The sequence below is a fragment of the Amborella trichopoda genome, chromosome 8 (genome assembly GCF_054954075.1).
Source record: "Amborella trichopoda isolate Santa Cruz 75 chromosome 8, AtrichopodaSantaCruz75HAP2 v2.0, whole genome shotgun sequence".
Classification (NCBI taxonomy): domain Eukaryota; kingdom Viridiplantae; phylum Streptophyta; class Magnoliopsida; order Amborellales; family Amborellaceae; genus Amborella; species Amborella trichopoda.
In genome coordinates this window covers 9,295,637-9,319,400 of record NC_142343.1, presented here as the reverse complement: position 1 = coordinate 9,319,400, position 23,764 = coordinate 9,295,637, and the positions used below count along the sequence as shown (strand labels likewise).

The window sequence follows — 23,764 nt, the reverse complement described above, 5'->3', positions numbered from 1 at the left end:
TGCATAGACAATGCCTAGGCCTCATACCCACTCAGCTATTTTCTTTCAATTGTTCGATCATTCGGTCCAATATGCATTGTTTGGGAGATAAGACAAAGAAACCTCCAACCAAAGCCTATCAACCCCTAAAAATACACGAACATAACAATAGCTACATATTGAATTGCACTAAGGCCTGAGAAAGTGAGTGAAGTGAATGAATACCTGTAGTCCAACTCAAAAACAGCTCTGCCTTCAGTTTTATTTTTCTATATCAACCTGCTTAAGGACCTGATGAGCAATTTTAGATTGTGCCTCGTGACTTCATCACCAGTGAAACCTGAGATATCAGAGCTTATACCCTGCATGAATCAAGATAGATTAAGCATCATGGGAGAGAAAGCCTTGTGTTTTGTATTTGCTCCAAGGCCTGGTCCCATAAAAATAAGAAAAGGAGAAAGAAAGATGGGATTTTTTTCCCTTTTTTTTTTTGTCTTAGCAAATGCATGAAGAAAATTGGGTGATCATCCCAAAAACAGTGAGAGTAAATGTGTGTTTTATTGATAAAGTAGGAAAAGAGATTGGGAAGCTCAATGCCAGTGAAATCCAAGATATCATAGCTTATATTCTGGAACACATGAAAAACAAAGATTTTTTTTTATATCCTGTTTGTTTTTTTGAAGGATGGGGGGAATGTTTGATCTAGGAAGGAAATATGGAAAATTAAACTCACTTTTTCCCCAAACCTCTGAACAAGTAAAAATTAGAAATAGTGGAGAAAAATAATGGCTATAAATCTAGTCAAGAGAAGATATTTTTCTTTCATAAAATAAAATTCATTCCAATAGCACCATCTCCCATAATGAGATATCCCACCATTTATAAGCCTATGAAACACTAAAATAAACTTGGGAGCTAAGTAAACAATTTAAGACTCTAAAGTACCCCTATTCTAGAAATACCCATGCGAACAATATCTGTAAATAGTAACCCATAAACAGTCCTCATGAATAGTAAAAATAAAATAAAATAGAAACTAAGTATTGGAGATTAATCCTACATTATAATTCCTAAAAAAAAAAAAAAAAAAAAAAAGAAACATCTACATTCATGAAATTAAAAAACAAAAAATAAAATTAAAATTTTGAATCACCCATCTCTTGATCTCTATCATTCTCCCTTGGTTAAGGAAAACTTGCCCTCAAGTTTTGAAATGGGTTACTACAGATCCTCCTCTAAACACAAGGTTTCTTTCAACGCCAGTATTACGAATTGATATTAGGGCATGATCCTAGGACCTATGGGTTATCAGGCCTAATCAAAATATCCCCGACATATTCTCAAACAAGTCGCTGAATATTTTGGAGCATCCAGCTATAGTAGCCTACCTTTGTGAGATAGAATCCGCTAACTGAAAACCGAAAAGGTCAGCCCCATCATTGGTGAGAGAAAAGAGCTTTTTATGATCGCTGCGTCTAGTTACCTCCACTATGAGCTCTTCACAACCACCACTATCGCAATCATTACCATCATTGCAACAACCATTGCCATCACCTGCAACTTATTCTTCTTCATAAATTGGACCTCCAAGTTCTTCGTTTTCATCCAATAGTTCATTAAAAAGAGGATTACCATCAAAGATGGGTTCATTTAGTTCTTTATCAAAAATAGGATGACTATCAAAGATAGTAGCACTATCAAGATAAAACCATCCACTGACTCAAAGAATATTGAATCCAATTGATCATTGGATCCCTATTTTTCTCCTTCAAAATTATGTTCCTTCAAAATTATCTTCCAGCCGATGCCATCATGCATCAAACTCATCTACGTAACTTGACACCTCATCAGTTTGTTCCCACTCAGACTCAACACTTAGATTCGCGCCAATCTCCATAGACCTTCACGATTTCGATCTATCCATGTAGATTCCTTTAGTGTTGAGGGCATTGTTGTTGGTCTCTCTTGCGCAATAATTGTGGAACCCCCTTTGTCAAGTTGTTGATTTCCTTGCACAATTGGACCAAATTGGCATGTCCACAGCTAAGAGCTCCAAGACCAGTCATCGCAATCTCTAGCTGTTTTCAAACCGAGCTCTGATACCACTTGATGTAGGAAGGAAAGGCGGGAAATTGACTTGATGCAGGAAGGAGAGGGAAATTGACTTGATGCAGGAAGAAAAGGTAGGAAATTAAATTAACCTTTTTTCCAAATCTTAAACAAGTACAAATCAGCAATAATGGAGAAAAAACACGGTTGTAAATCAAGCCAAGAGAAAAGAACTTTCTTCTTTTACAAAATAAAATTCAATCAGCCTCCTATAATGTGATGCCCACCTTTTATAAGCCTATGAAACCCTAAAATTAACTCGAAATCCAAGTAAGACTCTTAAAGTATCCCTAAACAATACTAAAATTCTAGAAATCCCGCTGTAAACATTAACCCATGAATAGTAACCCATAAACAATACGCGTGAATAGTAAAAAAAAGAAGATAAAAAAATTGAAACTAAGTATTGAAGATTAACCATGCATTATAATTACTAAAAATTAACCCTACTAAAAAAATAAAACATGCACCCACATCCATTAAATTCAAAATAAAATAAAATTATTGAATCACCTATTCTTGATCTCCATAAGAAAGAGAAAAAAGAAAAAGGCGAGGGGGGAAGGGGGAGGGGGAGGGGGGTGTGTTGGTTGGGGTTGTCCTTTGTGGTGAAGATAAAAACTAAAATATTAGGTCTTTTAGCAAGCTAAAGAAAACAAAATAAGAAGGAAAGGATTAGATTACCTCAATGTTTTTCAGGGTACGTATGAGGGCGGACAGCGACTGCCGGATTAGTTCAGTGTTCTCAGTGGTCAACATGGAAGAATGTACCCTCCTGCAAGAAGAAGAGTAAGACCACATGGACTGCAATGGATTAAAGATAGCGGGCTAGCATTGTACATGATAAATATGAGGTTCCATTGTAAAATGCCACGTTGTTTCTCTTTCAGGAAGGTGCTTAAAATTAGTTTGGCTATGGCTAAGAAATTCAGGCAAGAAATACCGAAAGCTTTCTTCATTATCATGTTACCTGGTGGAGGCAGACTGGCACCATAATGATGCTAGCAAGCAATTTCAAAGTTTTGGATTTGGGATAACTTTGCGTAAAGGCCAAAACCATCTCCCTCCCCTCTATTATCTTCTAATTTCTGACGGGTTTCCACCAAAGTTGATTCTTTGAAAGCACTGAATTATTTTTTTGCATAAAATTTTTTCAGTGAAATAAGCCATAAACAGTGAACATTGTATTTCCTTGCTGAAGTTTGACAGAACTTTAGACAATTTTGAAATCAAATTTCATTACTAAAAGGGACCAATACTGATTTGGGATGAACCTCAGGCTACGACGGTCAATGCATAAATCAGACCTTAATTTTGCTCCAGTTCTAGGAGGCGATAAACACCAAATTCAATTCTACCTCTTATTCTACATGTAAAATCCATCTTAGTTTTGGTCACCATGGTTAGTTATTCTACCTCAAATCTTCACTTGCATCTGTCAGACGCTTGGTCAAATTCTCTACATCCCTTAGCAGGCCGCTATCACGAACCTCAGATAGCAAAGGTTGAATATCGTCAGTTAAAGCTTCAATCTGTGACATCACTAAATCCAATAGAACATCTTGTTATGACCATTTATAAGGTATTTTCAGGAATTTATTAAGACAAAAATTAGGAAATTTAGAACCAACACACATTAGGAAGTTGAAAAAAAAAACAAGAATTCTGGGATAGTAACAAATTGCTCCCACAAGCATCAAATTGTGGACCATCTCAAGTTATTCCATCGTCTAACAATTTTTTTTACCTATGATTTGTAAACTTCATGTAACCTTTCTTGTGTGTAAAACATTCTTTTACTGTTCACAGTGGCAAACTTGAAAGTCAACTTTCAGAGGAGCAGTAGCTCAACCATCAAGTACTTAATTGCCTTGCTGGTGTATCAGGCCATTCTTATGGCAATATGCCAGAGTATCAAAGAAACGTTAAGTCATTAATCCATGGTTTTATTTTTCTTTTGTCAAGGACCATTTTAGGCCCTGTTTGGACATCTAGGTAGTCATATCCAAGGAATATCTTTAGCTGCCTTGTGCGAAACCATGAAAATAGTTAGTATTCAATTGTTACAATCAAGTGGAAAAATATCTAATTTTACGGGGATAGAGGAAAAAGATATCTTCCCTTGTATTGTATCCCACAATACATTAGGGGAAAATGCCACTTATCTGCAGCACTCTGCCAATAAGCAGGTTCCAAACATTTGGAGTCTGTAAATCGTGGCATGCACAGCGGGGATGCCACCTAGTCAGGCACAAATGTGTGGGATTTTTCTTGCTATGACAAATAAATTGTGCATCCAAACTGGGCCTTATTCTTTTCACACGTTCAAAAGCTCACACATTGAACATTATAACCGAAAAATATTATATTAGGTGTCTGATTTTCAAAAGGTATCAAAGGTTCCAGCAATACTTGAACTGAACTAATGATCATTAACTCCCGATCTCATAGATCTAAGTGAAACAACAAAAGACTTTAAGGATAGCAAAGATCCTAGTTGGTCCCAGACATCTAGAGTTGGGTTCTGAGGACCATGAAATTAAAAGATAGGCAGGAGAGCATCTACAAATCACTTGAACAGAAAAAATACATGGTGATTATTAAAAGAACATGCTTATAATCTAGGCAGGAGAGCATCTACAAATCACTTCGGTATGATCAGGAAATTTCATAAGTAGGATCATCCATTGTATGTGCGCACCGATCGCAGAAACGCTAGGGCCAAACTCAGATGTATAGGTGACAACTCCAGTTGGGGTCCAAGTGGAATTGGGGGCCCCAGCACAAGCACCTCAATAAAGGGCAGGCTTATACCAGAATAACATGACAGAAGCAGGGTGTGACAAACTCCCAACCCTGGTAACAACTTCATGAGGCTTCTTTGTGACCAGTCAGGCACAGACAACAAGGGCCTGGTCCACATAAGTAGGATCATCCATTGAATGTGCACACCAATCGCAGAAACGCTAGGGCCAAACTCAGATGTATAGGTGACTCAACCCCGGCTGGGGTCCAAGTGAAATTGGAGGCCCCTGCACAAGTACCTCAATAAAGGGCAGGCTTATACCAGAATAACATGACAGAAGCACGGTGTGACAAACTCCCAACCCTGGTAACAACTTTATGAGGCTTCTTTGTGACCAGTCAGGCACAGACAACAAGGGCCTGGTCCAACAGTCCGACAAATGACCATCAGAAATATTACTCAGTCTAAGTGTGTACAAGGTGATAAACATCATTTCCTGGTATATTCTCAACATCACTGTTTTAAACTTTTTATTTTCGGCTTCTGGGAAGTTCTCAGGTTTAATATTGGGATTTGCTTCTGTTTGGTTGAGGATGTGAAGCACTTAAAATTTTGGCGATTTTGGAGGAATTTTTTGGTTTCAATGCAAAATATAAATCATGGCAAAGGAAAAGGAAAATAAGTAAAAAAAGGAACTTCTGTCAAAAAAAGAAAGAAAAAGAAAAAATAGGAACATATCAATATATTTTTTTGGAGTTATAGGAACTTTTTTTTTTTTTTGCATGCTTCAAGAGTAAGATTGGCCCAAGTTATTATAGTCAAAATGTTAGCAACATTTTAATATTAATTACAATGGCAAAAAAGAATATTACAAGCAAATTATTATATTTTTCTGCCAGAATACCTGTAAGTTGTTGATTAATTTCTCATCCCCCTAAAAGACCAAATAATTTTCATAGGAAAAAAAGAAAAGAAAAAAGGAAGAAGCCTTACACATATTTGACTCCTCCAGTAAACTATGGTAGTTTACAAAATAAAAGTGAAAACTGTTGTTCTGCACTGTTAATTACTAACAGCTATTTCTTCTTAACAAGTCTTTATTGGATAAAGACATTTCAAATGTGCTTTCATGTTTTATTGCCCCTCTCTCTCTCTCTCTCTCTCTCTCTCTCTCTCTCTAAAGTCTCTTAACCACATGTGACCCCCTTCCACCACCCCCCCAAGACTTTACCCCCACCCAAAAAAAATCAAAACTCTCTCCGCCAAAAGAACCCAAAGAAAAAGGCATGTAGTTACTACCAAAGATTTAGGGATACAGCTCAACCACCTCACTGAACAGACTCAGCTAAAGAGATTCTTTCCAGTAAATTAGCCCAAGCATGCTCTCTTTGGCCAAAACATACTGAATAACTGACCAAATATGAAAGGGCTTTGGGTCGCCTCAGTCAAGAGCTAAAGCCGTATGCTTTTGGCCTATTTAGCTGATGAGAAGCAAAATTTCAAAAACTATTCTCAATGGTCACATGCTGAACTAGGCCAATAAACATCATCATCATGAACCTCTGCCATTGTTCCATAATGCATGTGCTGGGCACCTTGGGTGCAAGGATGCTCCCACTTGAAGACTGATACCATAAAACAATCACAATTTTCTTTTGATCACCAAGGACCAAGAGATTGAGATGCAAAAAAACAATTTAGCTTGCAGTGTCAAACGTTATCCATACTGGGCACCCACCGGAAGGACAAGTTACCAATTGTAACCCATCTGATGTCATGTCACCACCACCACCACCACCACCACCACCACCACCACCACCATTATCATCATCATACAATAGACAATCACCACAGCCACCTTAAAGTGGCATAGTCTCCAAGATCATAATCATAGTCAACCTCAGATCAAGAATTTATTTACTTCACTCTCTTCTTCCTTCCAAATAACGGCCTTCCTCCCCTGGTGACAGCTCACTTCCATAGCCTCTTCAGAGTTTAATGTAGATTGGTCACTTCAAGCCCTTTGAAATGGATCGTAGTGCAGGCCCATCCAAATCAATGAACAGCCGTGAGGGAGGTAAAATCACCCAAAATGGTGTAGAAGAAGCCTGTAATCTCCTTTGGGATGATAAAAGTTGACTGCATGTGAAACTCCAAGAAGACCTTCCAAAAGGCCGTCATATCCTTATAAGCCATTTGGATCACATCCTCGATGGCTGAGGACATTTAGTAGGAGGTGCCCTGGTCATACCCAGCTTGTTGAGCAAACTGCCTGGGATACTAAGATTGAACATAATTTGTTGCCTCTATGTAAAGAGGAAGGGCAGAAGGCATGAATGGTGAAGAAAAATTCCAGCTCGCTCAATGGATAGGCTTATTTCCCCTGGGCTCCCTAACAAAAAATACAATGCCGCCTTTGTGTAACACGAAAACAAAAAAAAAACTGACGTACTAAAGTAGCAAAGTAATTCTTGATACGTGCTAAAAAATTGGATCAAGTGAGGGTAATCCAGATTAGGCAAATCCTAATTATCGGTAGTAAAGAAATACTCACTGAATTAGCCACACAAGGAACTTCGCATTGGCCTGAACTGGGACTTTCTCATGCCTTTTCACTTTTGAAAATCTGGACCTTTCTTATGCTGCTAAAGCAGTCACAATCTATTACAAGTGCCTCCCAGTACAAGGGGAGCTACACAGAGATTCAATCCAATCAAAAGTTTCCCGACCATTGAAAAGAAATCAGTGGGTATCACATCATGCTTCTATGAAGGTAATATGAATTGATATAGACATAATGCCAGGTAGATTGCATGCAAATATGAAGGTAATATGAATTGATATACAACAGCAAGTGTCAAAGCAGGGTCATTAATTTTGGTGGTACACACTAGCAGAGGGTACCACCTCTTACTGGGCAAGTCCAATGCTTGGCTTTGCTACACATCTGGAGAGCAACTGCTTTTCCACCATAGTTATTGCAAGCATCCAACATGGAGGAGATCCCGCTTCGGAATCATGATCCTGCAATTCGTATGAGGCATAGCTGGATCACGATCTCATGTGCGGAGAAACTAGCTCCCAAATCTTTTGGATCGGCACACCCATCTTTAGTACATTACTAGCATTCAACCCCGTGTGATGCACGAGCACACAAATGAGAAAGAAATATGGTTTAACTTATATGAAAGGAAAATACCTAGGAAAAAAAAAAAAGTTTTAGGAGGAAATTGTCAATTTACGAAAAAATAAATACTTAAGCTTCAATATATTTATTGCAAAATTAATTTGACTACAGATTTATTTTTAAAAAGATAAATATTTAAACTTCAAAAATATTAATTAAGATATTACTCATATCCAACCAATGTTGTTAAGACTGGACTAGAGGGCACCAATTAGGTTTGACTGGACTAGAGGCCAAATCGGTGAGAGCATCGATTAGGTTTGACCAGACCGAGTCACTAGTAAGACTGGTCAAATGAATAAAAACATAAGAACGAACAGGAAAATATAGGATAATTGAAAATAGAGAAAATTTTGGAAAAAACCAGAAACATCTCCTAAACCAAACATAATTCCGAAGACCAAAACAACGAAGCACCTTCACAAGAATTACAAGTTAACAATAATACATCAAAAGAAATAAAAAACACACAAAATGGCAATTGCAAAATGCAAACTTTAAATATGTAATAAAACACTACACAAGTAAAAAATAAGAACCAAACATTAAAAATCCCCTTTTCTTGAAATATATTTAATGAATACCAAATATGTATGAAGGATTTGAAATTTTGACTAATGAACCAAAAAAATTGATTATCATTTAATTATTCAAATCAATATCAATATAATAAAGAAAATTGAAAATATAAAATGGACACATTTACATGGTTCAGTATTGTCTATAGAGGCATTCAGTAATTAAACAACCCACAAAACAGATAACTCTTGACCAAAAGTTGGGTTTTCGGGTTAAATAAAGTATGGAAGAGAAATTGTCAAAGTTTCTATCTCTAAGAAAGTTGTTTTTAAACCTAAAAATCCACCTAAACGCTCTTTACCAAAAGGTCCCTTATCAAATTAAAAGGATGAAGAAACCCCATTAGAAATAGTTAAAATCCCGAAAAGCTGAAATAAAAGGGCACGTTTGCAGTTTGGTGTTCATTTTCGAGACCGTCCAGTTTGGCTCTGAACTAGTGAACCAGTTGGTCCAATAGTTCAGCGCCAGTTTAGAAGAAATTCCAGTTTTATGGGATTCAAACCACCACCGGTGCACTGGTGTCTAGTTCAGATCAGCCAGTCCTGTCCGGCCTTAAAATCACTGTGTCTAACTTGTAAACTAACGTGGTTATTAAGAGGAGCATGTTTCCTAAAAGAACCCCTTACATTTAGATCAAGGTATGGATAAATTTAAAATATGATACAAAAGAGATCTTTTCCTAATTAAATGAAGGCATTTAAGTAGGGAATTTAGGAATAAAAGTTGACAGATGACCACTCCTCCAAACTTCTATTTAATATATGGTAAAGGCATTTAATCTCGTTCAACGCATGGGCACATCGATGAGAGAGACAACTAATTGGAAATTACATATGAAAAAACTTTGATACAAGAAAAGAGTTTTATGGTAATAATTTTTGATAATTAAGTTATCTAAATACTCAGTATATTTTTTGAACTACTAAGCATAATTAACTTGTAATCATTGTGATCATCAGGAGGAAGCATTTTTTAAAAAAATCTTTTATTTTTTGACAAGTGTATAGCCAGATTTTTAAAACACCAAACAAAATTAACCTACTTAATCCAAGACATTTTTTTTAACAAAATCTGACAACCAAACGTCCAAACCCATTAGCATGCAGCCTTGTTCAATACGCAAAGAGTTAGAAAGCTTTTAATGTATTTTAGCAGCCCTTTTATTTTAGAAAAAGGTGAACTTTCTTTGTTTCTCTAGTCATATATTGTTTATACGTTCTTAGACACACGCAACTATTCAATTTTGATTGGACAGTCCACATGTTGGTTGACAATAATGTCGGAAAAAATTATGGCCCAATAAAAGAGCAAGCACCAAATCTATTATGGCCCGCGGCATTTTTGTTGACTACTCCCAGCCTTCATATCAAAATCACTAGTGCCTCTAGAAACATATAGAAATACGTGCCTAAGGACAATCGTTTCCCGCACGAAAAATGTGAAGAAAAAGTTTTACGATGTTTAGAAACCAAAAACTGAAACAAAATTTTCCACTATTAGTTTGATTTAAGTTGATATACAAAAGTTAGAGATTGTAGTTGAAACTGGTTACCATATTCCTATAATTAGGTAGATGTGGTTCTCAAAATTATTGTCGCGTTAATTATGAGATTTAAGGAAGTCAAGGGTCCAGTGTTTCAAAAACTAGGCGGCACCTAGGTGGTCGGGGGGGGGTCCAAGCCGCCCAGCACCTAGGCGGACGCCTAGAACCTGGGCAGCCCAGTAGAAATTTTTTTTTTTTTGGGTTTTCTCTCTCTAAAATAGCCTCTTATGGGTTTTACGTTTCAAATGAACTTAAAACCGACAATTTTGCCCATCTAGTCTTTAAAAAATACCCAAAAATACCCTCAAGGAGCCACATTTCTGCCCCTGACTGGGGTGCAGGCCCTGGGTGGCGGCCTAGGCAGGTTCAGACGGGCGCCCCAGGATAATCGCAGAGGCGGCCGCCAAGGCGCTGGGAGGTCCGCTTTTTGAAACAGTGCAAGGGTCTATGGGAAGATAAAACGATATTAACTACGTATTAAATATAGAAGTGGTCATATAGGTGGATCATATAAAAGCTAGATAGACTTCTTTCTAGTCAAGAAGGTAGATCGACCATTGTGCAAAGACTGCAAGGTTATCCTAGGACAGAGTTTGACTACGCAACACTGGCTCATAATTATGGCGGTCCGCCTGAAGAGATGAAAGAGAGAGTGAAACCCATAAGTGTCCAAGAACTATGAGGTGAAATTGAATAAGGAGAACATACACTTATTTAGGGATAAATTGGTAAAAGAAGGAAAATAGAACTCTGAGCATGAAGTTAATGTCATGTAGAATGAGATGGTTGACTGTACTAAGAAAGTGACAATAGAAGTTTTAGGAGAAACTAAAGGGAAAAGAAATTTCGATAAAGACACCTGATGGAGTGAGGAGGTATAGAAGGCCATTAGCAAAAAATGATTATGTTACAAAGCTTGGCAATGTAATAAAAATGATTAAAACTTATAAGAATATAAAAATGTTAAGAAAAACGTTAAGAAAATAGAAAGGCTAAACTTAAAGCATATGAAAATCTATACAATAAATTGTTTTCTAAGAGAAAGTAAAAAAAATGTTTTCTAATTAGAAATAATGAGAGAGGAATTGTAGGGATCTAGATCATATTAGATGCATTAAGTGTGAGGATCAAGGATTTTGGTAAAAGATGATAAGGTCAACAAAAGGTAGAGAATGTACTTTCAAAAATTGGTAAATAACGAACACTACGAGAACACAATGTTAGAAGAAACCTTTGGCATAAATGAGGGTGGAGGTCATAGCTACATTCGCAGGATTAGGGCATCTAAAGTGAAAGAAGCTTTGGGAAATGAAGATAGTAAAGGATTTAAGACCAGATTGTATCCTAGTAGAGGTTTGGAACGGCATAAGGGAGGTTACCATATGCTAGCTTAACAAGTTGTTCAACAAGGTATTGCGAACCAAAAAATGCCAGACAAATAAATAAAATATTGTGGTACTTATTTACATGAACAAAGAAGACATAAAATTGTACGAACTTTCGAGGAATTAAACTTATGACCCACATTATGAAGCTATCGAAAAAAGTGGTTGAGCAATGACTAAGGCGTGAAACGAGTATATCAGAAAACCATTTTGGTTTGTGCCAGGGAAGTTAACTATCGAAACCATTATTCTACTTAGGCAACTGATTGAGAAGTTTAGGGTGAAGGGAAAAGACCTCAGCATGATCTTTATTAATTTAGAGAACACATATGATAGGATACTTGGAGATTTAATTTGGTGAGTATTGGAAAAGAAAAAATCACCAAAGGGTACATTGAAATAATGAGAGATATGTACAAGAGAGCACTAACTAGTGTGTGGACAACTAGTGGAGAGACAAGTGAGTTCTTAGTAACAATGGGTCTACATCAAAGGTCAGCATTGAGCTCATATCTCTTTGTTTTGGTTATGGATGAATTAACCATGGACCTACAAGATGAGGCACGGTGGTGTTTGTTCTTCGCAAATAACATAGCTTTGTTCGACGAGACTAAAGGCAGCACAAATACAAAGTTAGAACATTGGAGGGATGCTCTAGAATCGAAATATTCTAAAATTAGTAAAACTAAGACATAATATATGGAATAGAAGTTTAGTAATAATAGGAGTAGAAACGAGGAAGTAGTTAAGATTGATAGTCAAAAAATACCTAAAAGGGATTATTTCCTATATCGAGGGTTGATAATCCAGAAGAATAGAGAGATTGAGGAAGATGTCACAAATAGAATTAAAGCAGGATGGACGAAGTAGAGATGTGCATCCAGCTTTTTATGTGATCGCCGCATATCATTGAGACTGAAGGGGAACTTCTATAGAATGGTTGTAAGACTAGCCATGCTTTATATGACAGAATGTTGAGCAGTTAAGAAACAACATATCGATAGGAAGAGCATAGCTGAGATGAGGTTGTTGAGATGGATGAGTGACAAGACAAGAAATGATAGAATTTGAATGAATACATACAAAGGGAACTAAGGTGTAGCTTCAATAGGCAATATGATGAGGAAAAGTGGGCTTAGGTGGGCTGACCATGTGCACTGTAGACCTAATACAGTACCAATTAGGAGGTGTGATTTGGTTCAAGTGGAAGGCTCTAAAAGGGCAAGAGGAAGGCCCAAAAGAACATGGATAAAAATAGTGAGAAAAAATATGATGACTTTTGGTCTTATTGAGGGTATGACCCTTGATAGAGAAGAATGGAGGAATAGAATTCATGTAGCCGACCCCAAATAATTGTATAAGGCTTGGATGATGATGATGATGATGATGATGATGATGATGATGAATTACATATTAAATATCAACACCACCTTATTTATTATTCCTCTAAAAAATAATAATTCAAAGTTAATGTCCTTTTAATAGACATGTTATTAGTAGATTAATTAAACTAGTTCTCTTGAAATTGTATGCATCCTATCTAAAAATCCCTTGACAACTCTCTATACATTATTCCATGATATCTCAAAGCCTAAGGTGTTTTTCATTCAAAAAGCTGACACATGTAGCCTGGAAACAAAATAGGAGTGTCTTCAATTGAAAGGGTTATTATCGAAATTATGAATAGCTAAAAAATCTGAGACATGACCACCTAACCAAACTCATATATAGTATACAGTAATAAATAGTTTTTTATGGAGCTAAAAAGGCTTATATCTAATGCTTTCAAAATTGCATTTAGTAGAACAGTCAACGGTTCCATATTTAGCTTTTGTAAGGAAAGGATATACAAGGAATGGATACATGTTCTGAAGAAGTCATCATTTTAACAATGTGTCTCAAAAGAGAGACAGTTACAAGACAAGACAGAGAATGAAATGGCATCGTGATATTTAGTTTATATTGAAAAGTTACAAGACAAGACAGAGGGAGTTACAAGACAAGACAGAGGATGTTGAGATGGACAAGTGGCAAGACAAGAAAGAATAGAACTCGGAATGGATACATATGAGGGAACTAAGGAGTGGTTCCAATAGGCGATAAGATGAGGGAAAGTAGACTTGGATGGGCTGGCCATATGAAGCGTAGACCTAATACAACATTGGTCATAAGGAGAAATTTGGTTCAAGGGAATGCTCTAAAAGGGCATTGGGAAGGCCCAAAAGGACATAGATGGAAGTAGTGAGAAGACATATGGTGGTTTATGGTCTGACCGAGGGTATGACCCTTGATAGAACATAATGGCGATGATTCGTGTAGCCGACCTCAAATAGTGGAGATAAGGCTCGGACGATGGCAATCCCCAAAGGTCAGGATCTTGATTCGTAACATTTGGAGATCTAGACCCTTAACATATGCATTGTACGGATGACGCTCCCAACAATGGAGATCTTCTAGTATTTCACAATCCCTCATTCTTGATCGGTTGATCCCAACCTTGCTCTCGATGCCAATGACTATGATTTAACATTCTACAAACTGGCATTTTGGTTCTTCTGGTTTGACTTTCCTTCTCAAAAGGGCAATGTGATATCGCATAGAAATTCAGCAAATTGATGAGTTGTGGTGTGCAATTGAAAGTCCTAGCTCAAGCAATCGCTCAATTTTCACTCATTGCTGGTGTGGAATTACTAATTAGCCACATAAATAAGAGGGAATATCAATAAATAAGAGTTGCCTCATCCCAATTACTCTCAAATAATCCAAATTTCAGATCAATACAGGATTTACTTTCAGGATACTTGACAGCATCATTTCTCAGCTGTAAAGTTATATAAGGTGACATCTATTCTATGATATTCCAAAGCCAGTATTTAGTGAGAATGTCCTAGGAAAAAAAGCCATCTAGAGGATGAGCTGGATTGTCTTCCCTCGATCCATGCGTCAGTCGTTCTTTTCACATAGGGGGAACTAATCATACAAGTATTATTATTCCAAAAATTCGCTCATCAATTTGGTATGAACAGGGTAATCCTACTAAATGACTCGACCCTTTTAAAAGCATTATAGGATGGCTAATAAAGAAATGACAATGTATATAGGCTGTTGTTGGAGATAAATATGAAGGCAACAACTACTTAAATATTCATAAGGTGGCCTAAAAACAAGGGCACTACTACTATCTTTCTTTGGGTAGTCCAGCAGCGGTATCAAAACATTAAAAAATTGTCTCATGAACCCCAATGCCCCAACTATTGAGCAAAGAGATGATGTCAGAAATGTTGCTGCAGTGTTGGACAGTTGCATGAACATGACAAGAGCATCAGTATCTGGCTAGATAGAATGTTTTTTTTTAATTGCTCTACAAAGTTGACATTAAGAATGGGACTCATAGATATTAAGAACCCAAAATTTCCAATATAAATTGGATACTTTGATATTCAAAAAACACCATATAAAATTATTTTAGCATTTAAGACTGCACAAATATTTTGAAGTTCATTCTGAAAGTTCAGAGTTAGGATTTTTAAAATTAAATTATTACCTTGCGTTAACCTGTTCCCAAAAAAAAAAAATTTGTAACCTTGAGTTAGGTTCCACGAAAACATTTGCCAAGTCCTAGGAGCACTCTGGTCATTATCCCATCGATTTATACTGATGCTTATGAGGTTTAGATCACTTCCTTGGAAGTCAAGCAGAGTACTCGAAACTCATGTGGTTATATGTTCCTTGGAGAGCACAAAAAAGGTCAGACCAAGATTCGGAGAGCAATGCTGCACCTAGAGATTAGATTATTGGCGCTTTGAGGACAGAATGGCCAAGGATTGCACGCAACCTTTCTCATGATTCCTAGAACAAGTGAGACTAAGAAACAGCCTACTGAGAAAGGTTGGCACCTTACAGGCCAGAATTTTTGGGGTTTGACTTGGCACCTTACACTTTCTTTTGGATGGAAAAGAACTGGATGACAAATATGTTTGTCGAATACTCAAATTCACACTATTTACAAGATATTACTAACTTACTACTATTACTATTGAGTGCAATACAATCTAAACTACATTATGATAGTTAGTAACACAGTTAACAGTCCTCTCAAAAAGAAAAAAAATGCAATAAAATCTGAAAACCAAATTCGCACAACATGAATGCCGTGACAGTGAAGTGGCTCACTCACAAATCCAAGAACACTAAAGTCTACGAATTCAACTCAAAGAGGTCAGCTACAAGCAACGGAAAATAACACCTCATGTCATCCAATGACATTATGAGCATCAACAAACATTAGGTGATACATGAAACACGGCTTAAAAATCTTTGAACCTTTTCAAGTAGCCACATCACCACCGTGGTTGAGCTGAATAACCCTAGCTCCCAACAAAATATCCAATCAAGCTACCCGCATGCCTACCTTCCTTCCATTTTAATGAAAATATGGAAGAGAAATTAGGAAGATTCTTTATTAGTATCACAATGTGACTAGTTAAAAGGTAATCATTGAATGCATTATCAGAAATCACTGTACAGAAAATACAGATAATCAAGAGATACACTCATGCAAAGATGGAGTGATAAATAAAATAGAAGGATTGAAAATGAACCAAGGAGCATCCATGCAAGCTAGCAGTGAGCTTGCACATGTCACAAGACAAGCTAATGTACGCAACCGGCTTTCGACATCATGGGCTTGAGTGGCCTTGCATTTAAGTGAGCAAAGCATGGACTAGAATGGCTACCACTTCCCAATTTGGTTAAATGAGCTACATTGCTTTTGGAACGAATCACGCAAAAACTAATAATATTTCTAAACTAACAATGGTGATACCTCAGTCAATTCCCCATATGGTACAGGCGAATCTGGCTATTTATGAGATCAAATTCTTTGCAAGCAAAATTAGTAAAGTACAACTAAAATTTGACGACACACAAAACACTGAGTCTTTTTGTAGTAGAGGACCCTTAGTTCTACTCACATTTTCTGTTTCAAGCAGTTCTCCTTTTCATGCGTAATAATTTCATTCTCGAAAAGCAAACCTACTATACGTAAACAATCAACAAATACACAAGTATGCATACTTAGGATTTGAATACTATGGTATATACCAAAAATGAATAATAATAATAATAATAAATACATTAGGGAACTTCGGTGTGGCTCCAATAGGTGATAAGATGAAAGAAAGTAGACTTAGGTGGGCTAGCCATGTGCAGCGTAGATCCAATACAACACCTATTAGGACGTACGAGTTCGTTCAAGTGGAAGGCTTAAAAAGGGCAAGGGCAATGGGTAGGCCCAAAAGGACATGGTTTAGAAGTAGTGAGAAAATATATGGGGACTTATGGCCTCACTGATGGTATGGTCCTTGATAGAGCAAGATGGCGGACGACGATTCATATGGCCGACCCCAAATAGTTGGGAAAAGGCTCAAATGAAGATGATGATAATAAATAATAATAATAATAATAATAATAATAATAACAACAACAATAATGGTGTGCGTTTGTGGGTGTGTAGTTTATACACATAAAAACATGCATACACATCAAAGCTATAACGACCAGATTTGTCATTGAACTTGTGAGGACATCGGTATGGTCCAAACTGGTCAGATTGGATAGTTCACCAGTCTAAGGAAAACTTTAAACAATAAAAAAAATATAAAAAACCTAAGAGTTGGACTGGCCAGCTGGATCAACCTATCCAAGCAGTCTGACCAGGTTTCCAATTCGGTGATTGGAATGAACAGGTTCCAGGGCCACAAAGTGATCCTACTAGATTCAGTCCAGTCTTTATAACATTGATACATTTGAATGCCTATCAAAATTGCTCTATGATGGACATCTAATATACATGCATCCGAAAAAGCAAGTATGCATGCATGCATACAAAAAATATATATCTTTACCCCATACTGAAAGTTCCCAACATTGTCCAGGAAGAAAATGATTGAAATATCCCAAAGCTGAGGGTATTCCAGTTTATAATGAGAAATGAAACATCATAAGTTTCAAGGCTCACTCATTACAATGGGGTTTCATTTATCGTGGGGATGCCCTATGCCCATGGGAAGCCAAGATTCACTACCATGACATTAATGCCTAAGGAACACTAGTCCAAGGCGAGCTGTGCAAAGCCCAACAATCAATGATTTCATGTAGTAATAAATATGAGGCATCTATTTCCTTTTCCAATTAAAATAGAGAAGCTAATAAGGACATTGACCCCCTCCCACAAGTGCTATCAAGAGACTCCTTTCTATTGGGGAGAATTCTGATCTCCTGATGTTGCTTCCTATTTACATTCCCATTGATTGTCAATTCATGAGAACGTCACATGAGACTATTTCAGAGTACTTGTGATTTCCAATCAGGAGTAAAAAGAATAATAAAAAAAATTTGTGCATATATTTCACCCGCATCACCAATCCTTCGTCTTGATAAGTTATCAATAATTCCATTACTGCCGATAAAGTGTTTTTTATTTCTTCTTTCGTTATTCTCTCCTAATAAAAGAATGCTTTATTAGCACTAACAATCTTTATCCAGAACATATCAAGAACATACAATGAAATTACAGGAAATTAAAGACAAAAAATGCAACTCAGTAAACGATCATACACACCTTTGCAAGCAAGGGCATCGCTTCTTCTACTGCAAATGCTACTTTTTCTGCCAAATGATAGGTATTGGCCACACCAATCCGGTCCATTTCCCGTCCAAGACGAGTGAAAATTCCAACCAATTCATCTAAGCTAACACCCTGTTGTCCCACAATCCTCTGTCTGTCACATATAATAAGGCCTTCCTTCAAGCAATCTGGATCAAGAGGTCCAACTGATGATGGTGATGGAAGCGGTTCTTGAGGTGTAATGTCAATCATGGTCTCCATAAGAAGACCAGACTGATTCACTTCAACCAAGGAATTCCGAGGTATGATTATTTTATCGTCTTCAACCTGCAAACAAAGGATAGAATAGGTACATCACAAATAGCTTCATAAACAAGCTATTTTTTATACACACTACCCAGAAAGCAACAAATAAAGAAAAGTAGCAAGATAAAGTGCAAAGAGTCATATGCATATGGTGAAGAGCTTATAGTAAGGAAGGACAAATATAGCCCCAAGGACCTCTTAGAACCACCATTTTCTATCTGAGAAGACAAAAGCTTTTTCTTTTGGGTGAACAAGAAGACAAAAGCCTTTAGGGGAGGGTTTATATACTCCCAAAGACATCTTCAACTCACCATGTGAGATCTAAGAAGACTACAAGAGTTGAGCTTTGAAATTCTAAAATTTCTCTTTCAAACTTTAAAGTTAAACTAAAACCATAATAGGGTGTGCTTGCTCACAAGCAATGTTTAATAAGTCAGAGGCGGCTGCCTAGGCAGTGGGGGGGGGGGGGCACCTAGGCACTAAGGCAGCCACCCAGACCCAAAGGCGGCCAACGATTTTTTTTTTAATTTGGATCCCCCGCACCTCCCTCCATTTTATTATATGTAAAATTGTCGGTTTTATTATTTAATAAGTAAGTTTTGTATATAATATATTGTTAATATGCCGGAAGCACATATCAAATCTAAACAGTTACATCTTTAGACTGTAAATGAAATAATTATAGCTCAAAATCAACATTAAAAGATAAATGCACTCAATTTCGCGCCAAACCGAAATTTTTGGGATCCCAAATCTCCTCTTTTACAACCCCTATAAGCCTAAAAAATATTGAGAATGAATATCCTTTAATATCGTGACCATTCGAGGATTTCGAAAAAAAAATCGATCTCTCAAAAAATCTTCAAATCTAGATTTTTTCAAGTTGTCTCCCACTCTAAAGTTCACTAAAATTGTTTTTAGGAGCAAGAATGGCCCCCCAAGCCCTTATTCCCCCTTTTAAGGGGGTAAAATAACATTTTTTGCCCCCTCCCGAAATTTTTTTCCACCAAACTCGTGCAGGCCGCCTAGGCAGCTGCCTTTTCCCGCCTTTTCGACTACCTAGGCGGGCTCCTAGTTCTGGCTGCCTAATAGTGTCCACCTTAAGAATGCCCTAGGAGTTTTTCTCCAAAATCAGCCTAGGCGGCCAGGTGTCTGACATTTTGATCATTGCTCACAAGACATTACATACAACTTTTAGACACAGTTGCTTGTAATATAAGAGTTTATATATTCATAGTTAATTTTAGTACTAGTGTTTGTTGACTTCAAATTTGGTGTGTGAGGGTGATGCGTGCTTCAGTGACGGTCTGGTTGAGCTTTGGATGTTGCATATGTTTCTCATGCGGATCTCTCTCCTTATGGAATCTTTGTGTCAACAACCATCCTTTAGGTTATCTTGTAAGAGAAGAAATAAAGAAATTATGATGGTAGTGATTATGTTTTGAAGTCAAAGAAGAGATTACAAGCTTTGTGACTGCATGTGTTTTTGTTTGTGGAGAGTTTTATAAACATTTTCATTTGATCTAATCCATGTATGAAAGACAACCATTGAAAACAATCCCAGAACATGAAATCAGAAATCATTTCATTGATGGTTATTGCAGCACAACTTCGATGGAAGTTCATTCATTGGACATCCAAGCATGGGAGGTCTTCTCAATGACTCATCTCGGATAGCATGGTTACCATTGTCTCTCTTAGAAAGAAGATATGATATGTAATGAACATTCTTCACAAAAAAAAAGAAAAAAAAAAGATATGACATGTATGTTGAACCTCAATCATTAATGGCGGTTCTCTTAGTGACCTTATCCCAAAAAAAAAAAAAGTAAGTTCTCTTTGTACGGACAGGTCGGCCTAAAGAAAATTACCACAATTGTGGAGGCTCAAAGATATGATCGAGGAAATTTCCACATCAGTTGTATGGTCCGAGCATAGTTGTTGGAATCAGTAGAGGGATGGGCAGGGAGATTTGGAATCGGGATCGAGAGTGGGGGAACAGTGAATTTCTACAAGACTCCTAATCTCAATCCCGACCTTTGGGATCTCCGTCCCAAGCTTTTGAGAATCTTGTTGTCAACCTTAAATAGTTTATATAGTCTAAACTATATGTCTATATATAGTCTTTAAAGTAGGGATTTCTTTATTCATAGTCAGCTAGCAATGCTTATCATTAAAAGTGTCATTGCATTGCAAGCTGGCTATAAATAACAAAAACTATAAATTTGGTGGTTATCTTGGTCTTTATACTGGGGGGTTAGATCCCTAACAGTGGGGTTAAAGGTCCCAAAATTTGAAAATTGAGATCCCTTAAAGATCCCTTCCCTGAGCGTGGGAGCGAGAGTCCAGAACACGATCACCACCAAGGTTGGGAGATCAGAACAACTATGGCCTAGCTCCTTTCAGCATAACTGTAGAGGAGATAAAACTAAAACTTAGAATGGATGTTCCTTTACTTTACAAGAAGGGAGGTGAGGCATCTCGGTTTATCTGAATTTCATGGCTGCATTGTATTGGTATATGTCTCAATTTGACTACAGCTTCTGATGCAAATTGATTTATATCCTTTCTCTGTGAATCTTGTTAGCTACAAGAAAGAAAAAAAGAAAGGAAAAAAAAAAGTTTAAATTATCAAAATGTCACTTGCAATCTTGTAGAGAAACTGGGTATAAACTATTAGATAAAGAGTTTGTTACTTTTTCCGTTGTTCTATCTTTTGTTAGTTTGTATTTAACTTCCATGTGTGTCATGCATCCTAGAACGAATTTACAGATGAATTGGGTGATAGCTTAACCTAGTATAGGTACATTTTACTCCTATTCTTCTATTTCACGAATCATGAGCCTAGCTTACTCGAGTTTTTCTATAGAAACACTTTCTTCATAGAATGAAAACTTGATGTTGAATCGTGCCATCAATCATGAAAATGATAATCTTTGAATGCAGCATTTCACATACACCATTATATGCTAACAGGCAAAGGTAGACTTAACTCGTAACTAACTAGACTAAACAAAGAGATGAACACACTAAAATAAAATAAATATAGTGCAGTTACTAACCAAGATGACAATCATAAAACAACTTTTCTTCTTTTCCAGATAAAACAATTATCAAATCACAAAAATGATCTCAATTCAATCAAACAAAACTAAACGAAATATAGAATTAAGAGGGAAATAATCCATGAATACCACGAACCTCAACTACTGCATCTATGCTTTTTAGCGAAGGATTCACACCCACCACGGTCCCAACAGTAACTCCCCTTATTCTAACAGGAGTCCCCATACAAATTCCACATGCGTTTGAAAACTCGAAAATGGTCTGGTATTTCCTAAACTTAGACCTTATATGGAATGCCTTCAACCATGCAAGCGAAAGAGCAAGAAGAACTGCGCCTGAAACAACAAATAGACCCACTCCCCCTTCCCATACACTGCGTCTTCCAAACCCAAAATCACTTAATGGCTTCATAGTTTGTCTCCAAATGGTTACTGGAATTTCCAGAACAGCCATCAAAGGGTTTTTCCCTTTTGTGGGGAGGGAATTGCTCGGTTCAGTGCTGGAAGAACATGCATAAACCCTAAATTTTTTGGGAAGAGGCTTGAGGAAGAGGGGATTAGATAAATAAGTGGACCTTTGAACGGGGAGTGATGGAGGAAAAAGAGCAGTGCTCGTAGATATGAGTGAATGAGAGGGTCCAGCCATTTTTATGAGGTTTCAAAGTCTGGTAGCTCAGTAAAATCTCTCTCAAACCCTAGAATTGGGCTTATCAATGGTGTTTCTGGGGATTTGTATATGAAGAAGAAGACTGTCTCTAAAGAGGAATATGGGTTTCAAGCAAGGGAGAAGACGAAGCTCCCAGTTGAAGGGACTGTCTGTGTGCATTTTCACCATTGAAGCATTAGAGGAGAGAAAGAAATTTTAGCGAGAGAAAGAGGTGCATGGAGCAAAGCGATGTTACTCTCAGTGTGAGTCGTCGACCGTCTTCGTACAAGAAATTTTTTTTTTTGACAATAAATTTTTATTTTTTTTGACAATAAATTTTTATTTTTTTTTGACAAAATTTTTATTTTTTTTTGACAAAATTTTTACAAGAAAAATAATTGATAAGAACTTTCATTTATTTTTATAAAAAAAATTTTATTTTATTGATAAGAAAAAAATTTGACAAAAATAAAATTGATAAAAAAACCTTTCATTTTTTGATAAGAAAAAAATTTGATAAAAAATGAAATTGATAAAAAAACCTTTTATTTTTTTCTTATGACGAAAATACTTGTTGTATTATTATTTTTTTATAAGAACTTTTTTTTTGACAATAACTTTTTATTACTTTTTTTTTTTAACAAAATTTTTTTATATTTTTGACAAAAAAAAAATTTGACAAGAAAAATAATTGATAAGAACCTTTCATTTTTTTTATAAAATTTTTTTTATTTTATTGATAAAAAAAATTGACAAAATGCGAAATTGATAAAAAAAACCTTTCATTTTTTTTATAATAAAAAAATTTGACAAAAAGCGAAATTGATAAAAAAAACCTTTTATTTTTTTTATAAGAAAAAAATTTGACCTCAAAAAATTAAAATTGACATGAAAAAATTTGACTACAAAAAAATAAAATTGACAAGAAAAATATTTATAAGAAAAAAATTTGACCTCAAAAAAATAAAATTGACAAGAAAAAGTTATAACCAATAAACCACATGCTACTTAGTAGTATTAAAAACACAAACGAAATATATAATATATTAATGTTTCAAGTTAATACTTTCACGTTATCCCACATCGCAGAGGTAGAAGGAAGTTGTAGTGAATAAATACTTATTTATAGTTAATGAGGAGAATGCGTGCAAAGTGAAGAGAGTCACGTGACAAGGTGTGCGAACCTTAAGATACATGTACTTTTTAAAATTTACAAAAATACCCATGCCCATTGAAAAATCTATATTTATAAAAATGCCTATTGCAAATAATTTATAAAAATAATTTTTACAAAAATGCCCAATGAAGAATCGGTATTTATAAAAATGCCCATTGAAGAAAATTTACAAAAACAATTTACAAAAATGCTAAAATGCCCATTGAAGAAACTTTACAAAAATACCCATTGAAGAAAATTTATAAAAATACCCATTGAAGAGTGAGTGGGAAATTTTTTTACAAAAATACCCATTGAAGAATTAAAGGGATCTTAAAGTACATGTACTTTTTAAAATTTACAAAAATGCCTATTGAAGAATCGGTATTTACAAAAATGCCTATTAAGGAATCAGCGGGCCATGACGTCATGAAT

The 23,764-nt window shown here is 36.2% G+C and overlaps 1 protein-coding gene across 2 annotated transcripts; it reads right to left on the bottom strand.

Moving 5' to 3' along the window:
- On the bottom strand, positions 1-22,481 carry ABCI15 (trigalactosyldiacylglycerol2). Of its 2 annotated transcripts, none has more exons than XR_016060669.1 (5): positions 21,664-22,478; positions 18,151-18,483; positions 3,505-3,631; positions 2,773-2,863; positions 1-341 (listed from the first exon to the last, which is right to left on the bottom strand). XR_016060669.1 is itself a non-coding variant. In XM_006846113.4 (5 exons), the coding sequence occupies exons 1-5, from the start codon at positions 22,171-22,173 to the stop codon at positions 249-251; spliced, it is 1,143 nt and encodes a 380-aa protein (XP_006846176.1). In that variant the 5' UTR covers positions 22,174-22,481; the 3' UTR covers positions 1-248. The 2 variants fall into 2 exon arrangements, 1 of the variants encoding a protein (XP_006846176.1); XM_006846113.4 differs by having other exon boundaries at positions 3,505-3,620; positions 21,664-22,481.
- Between the last annotated feature and the right edge of the window lie 1,283 nt (positions 22,482-23,764).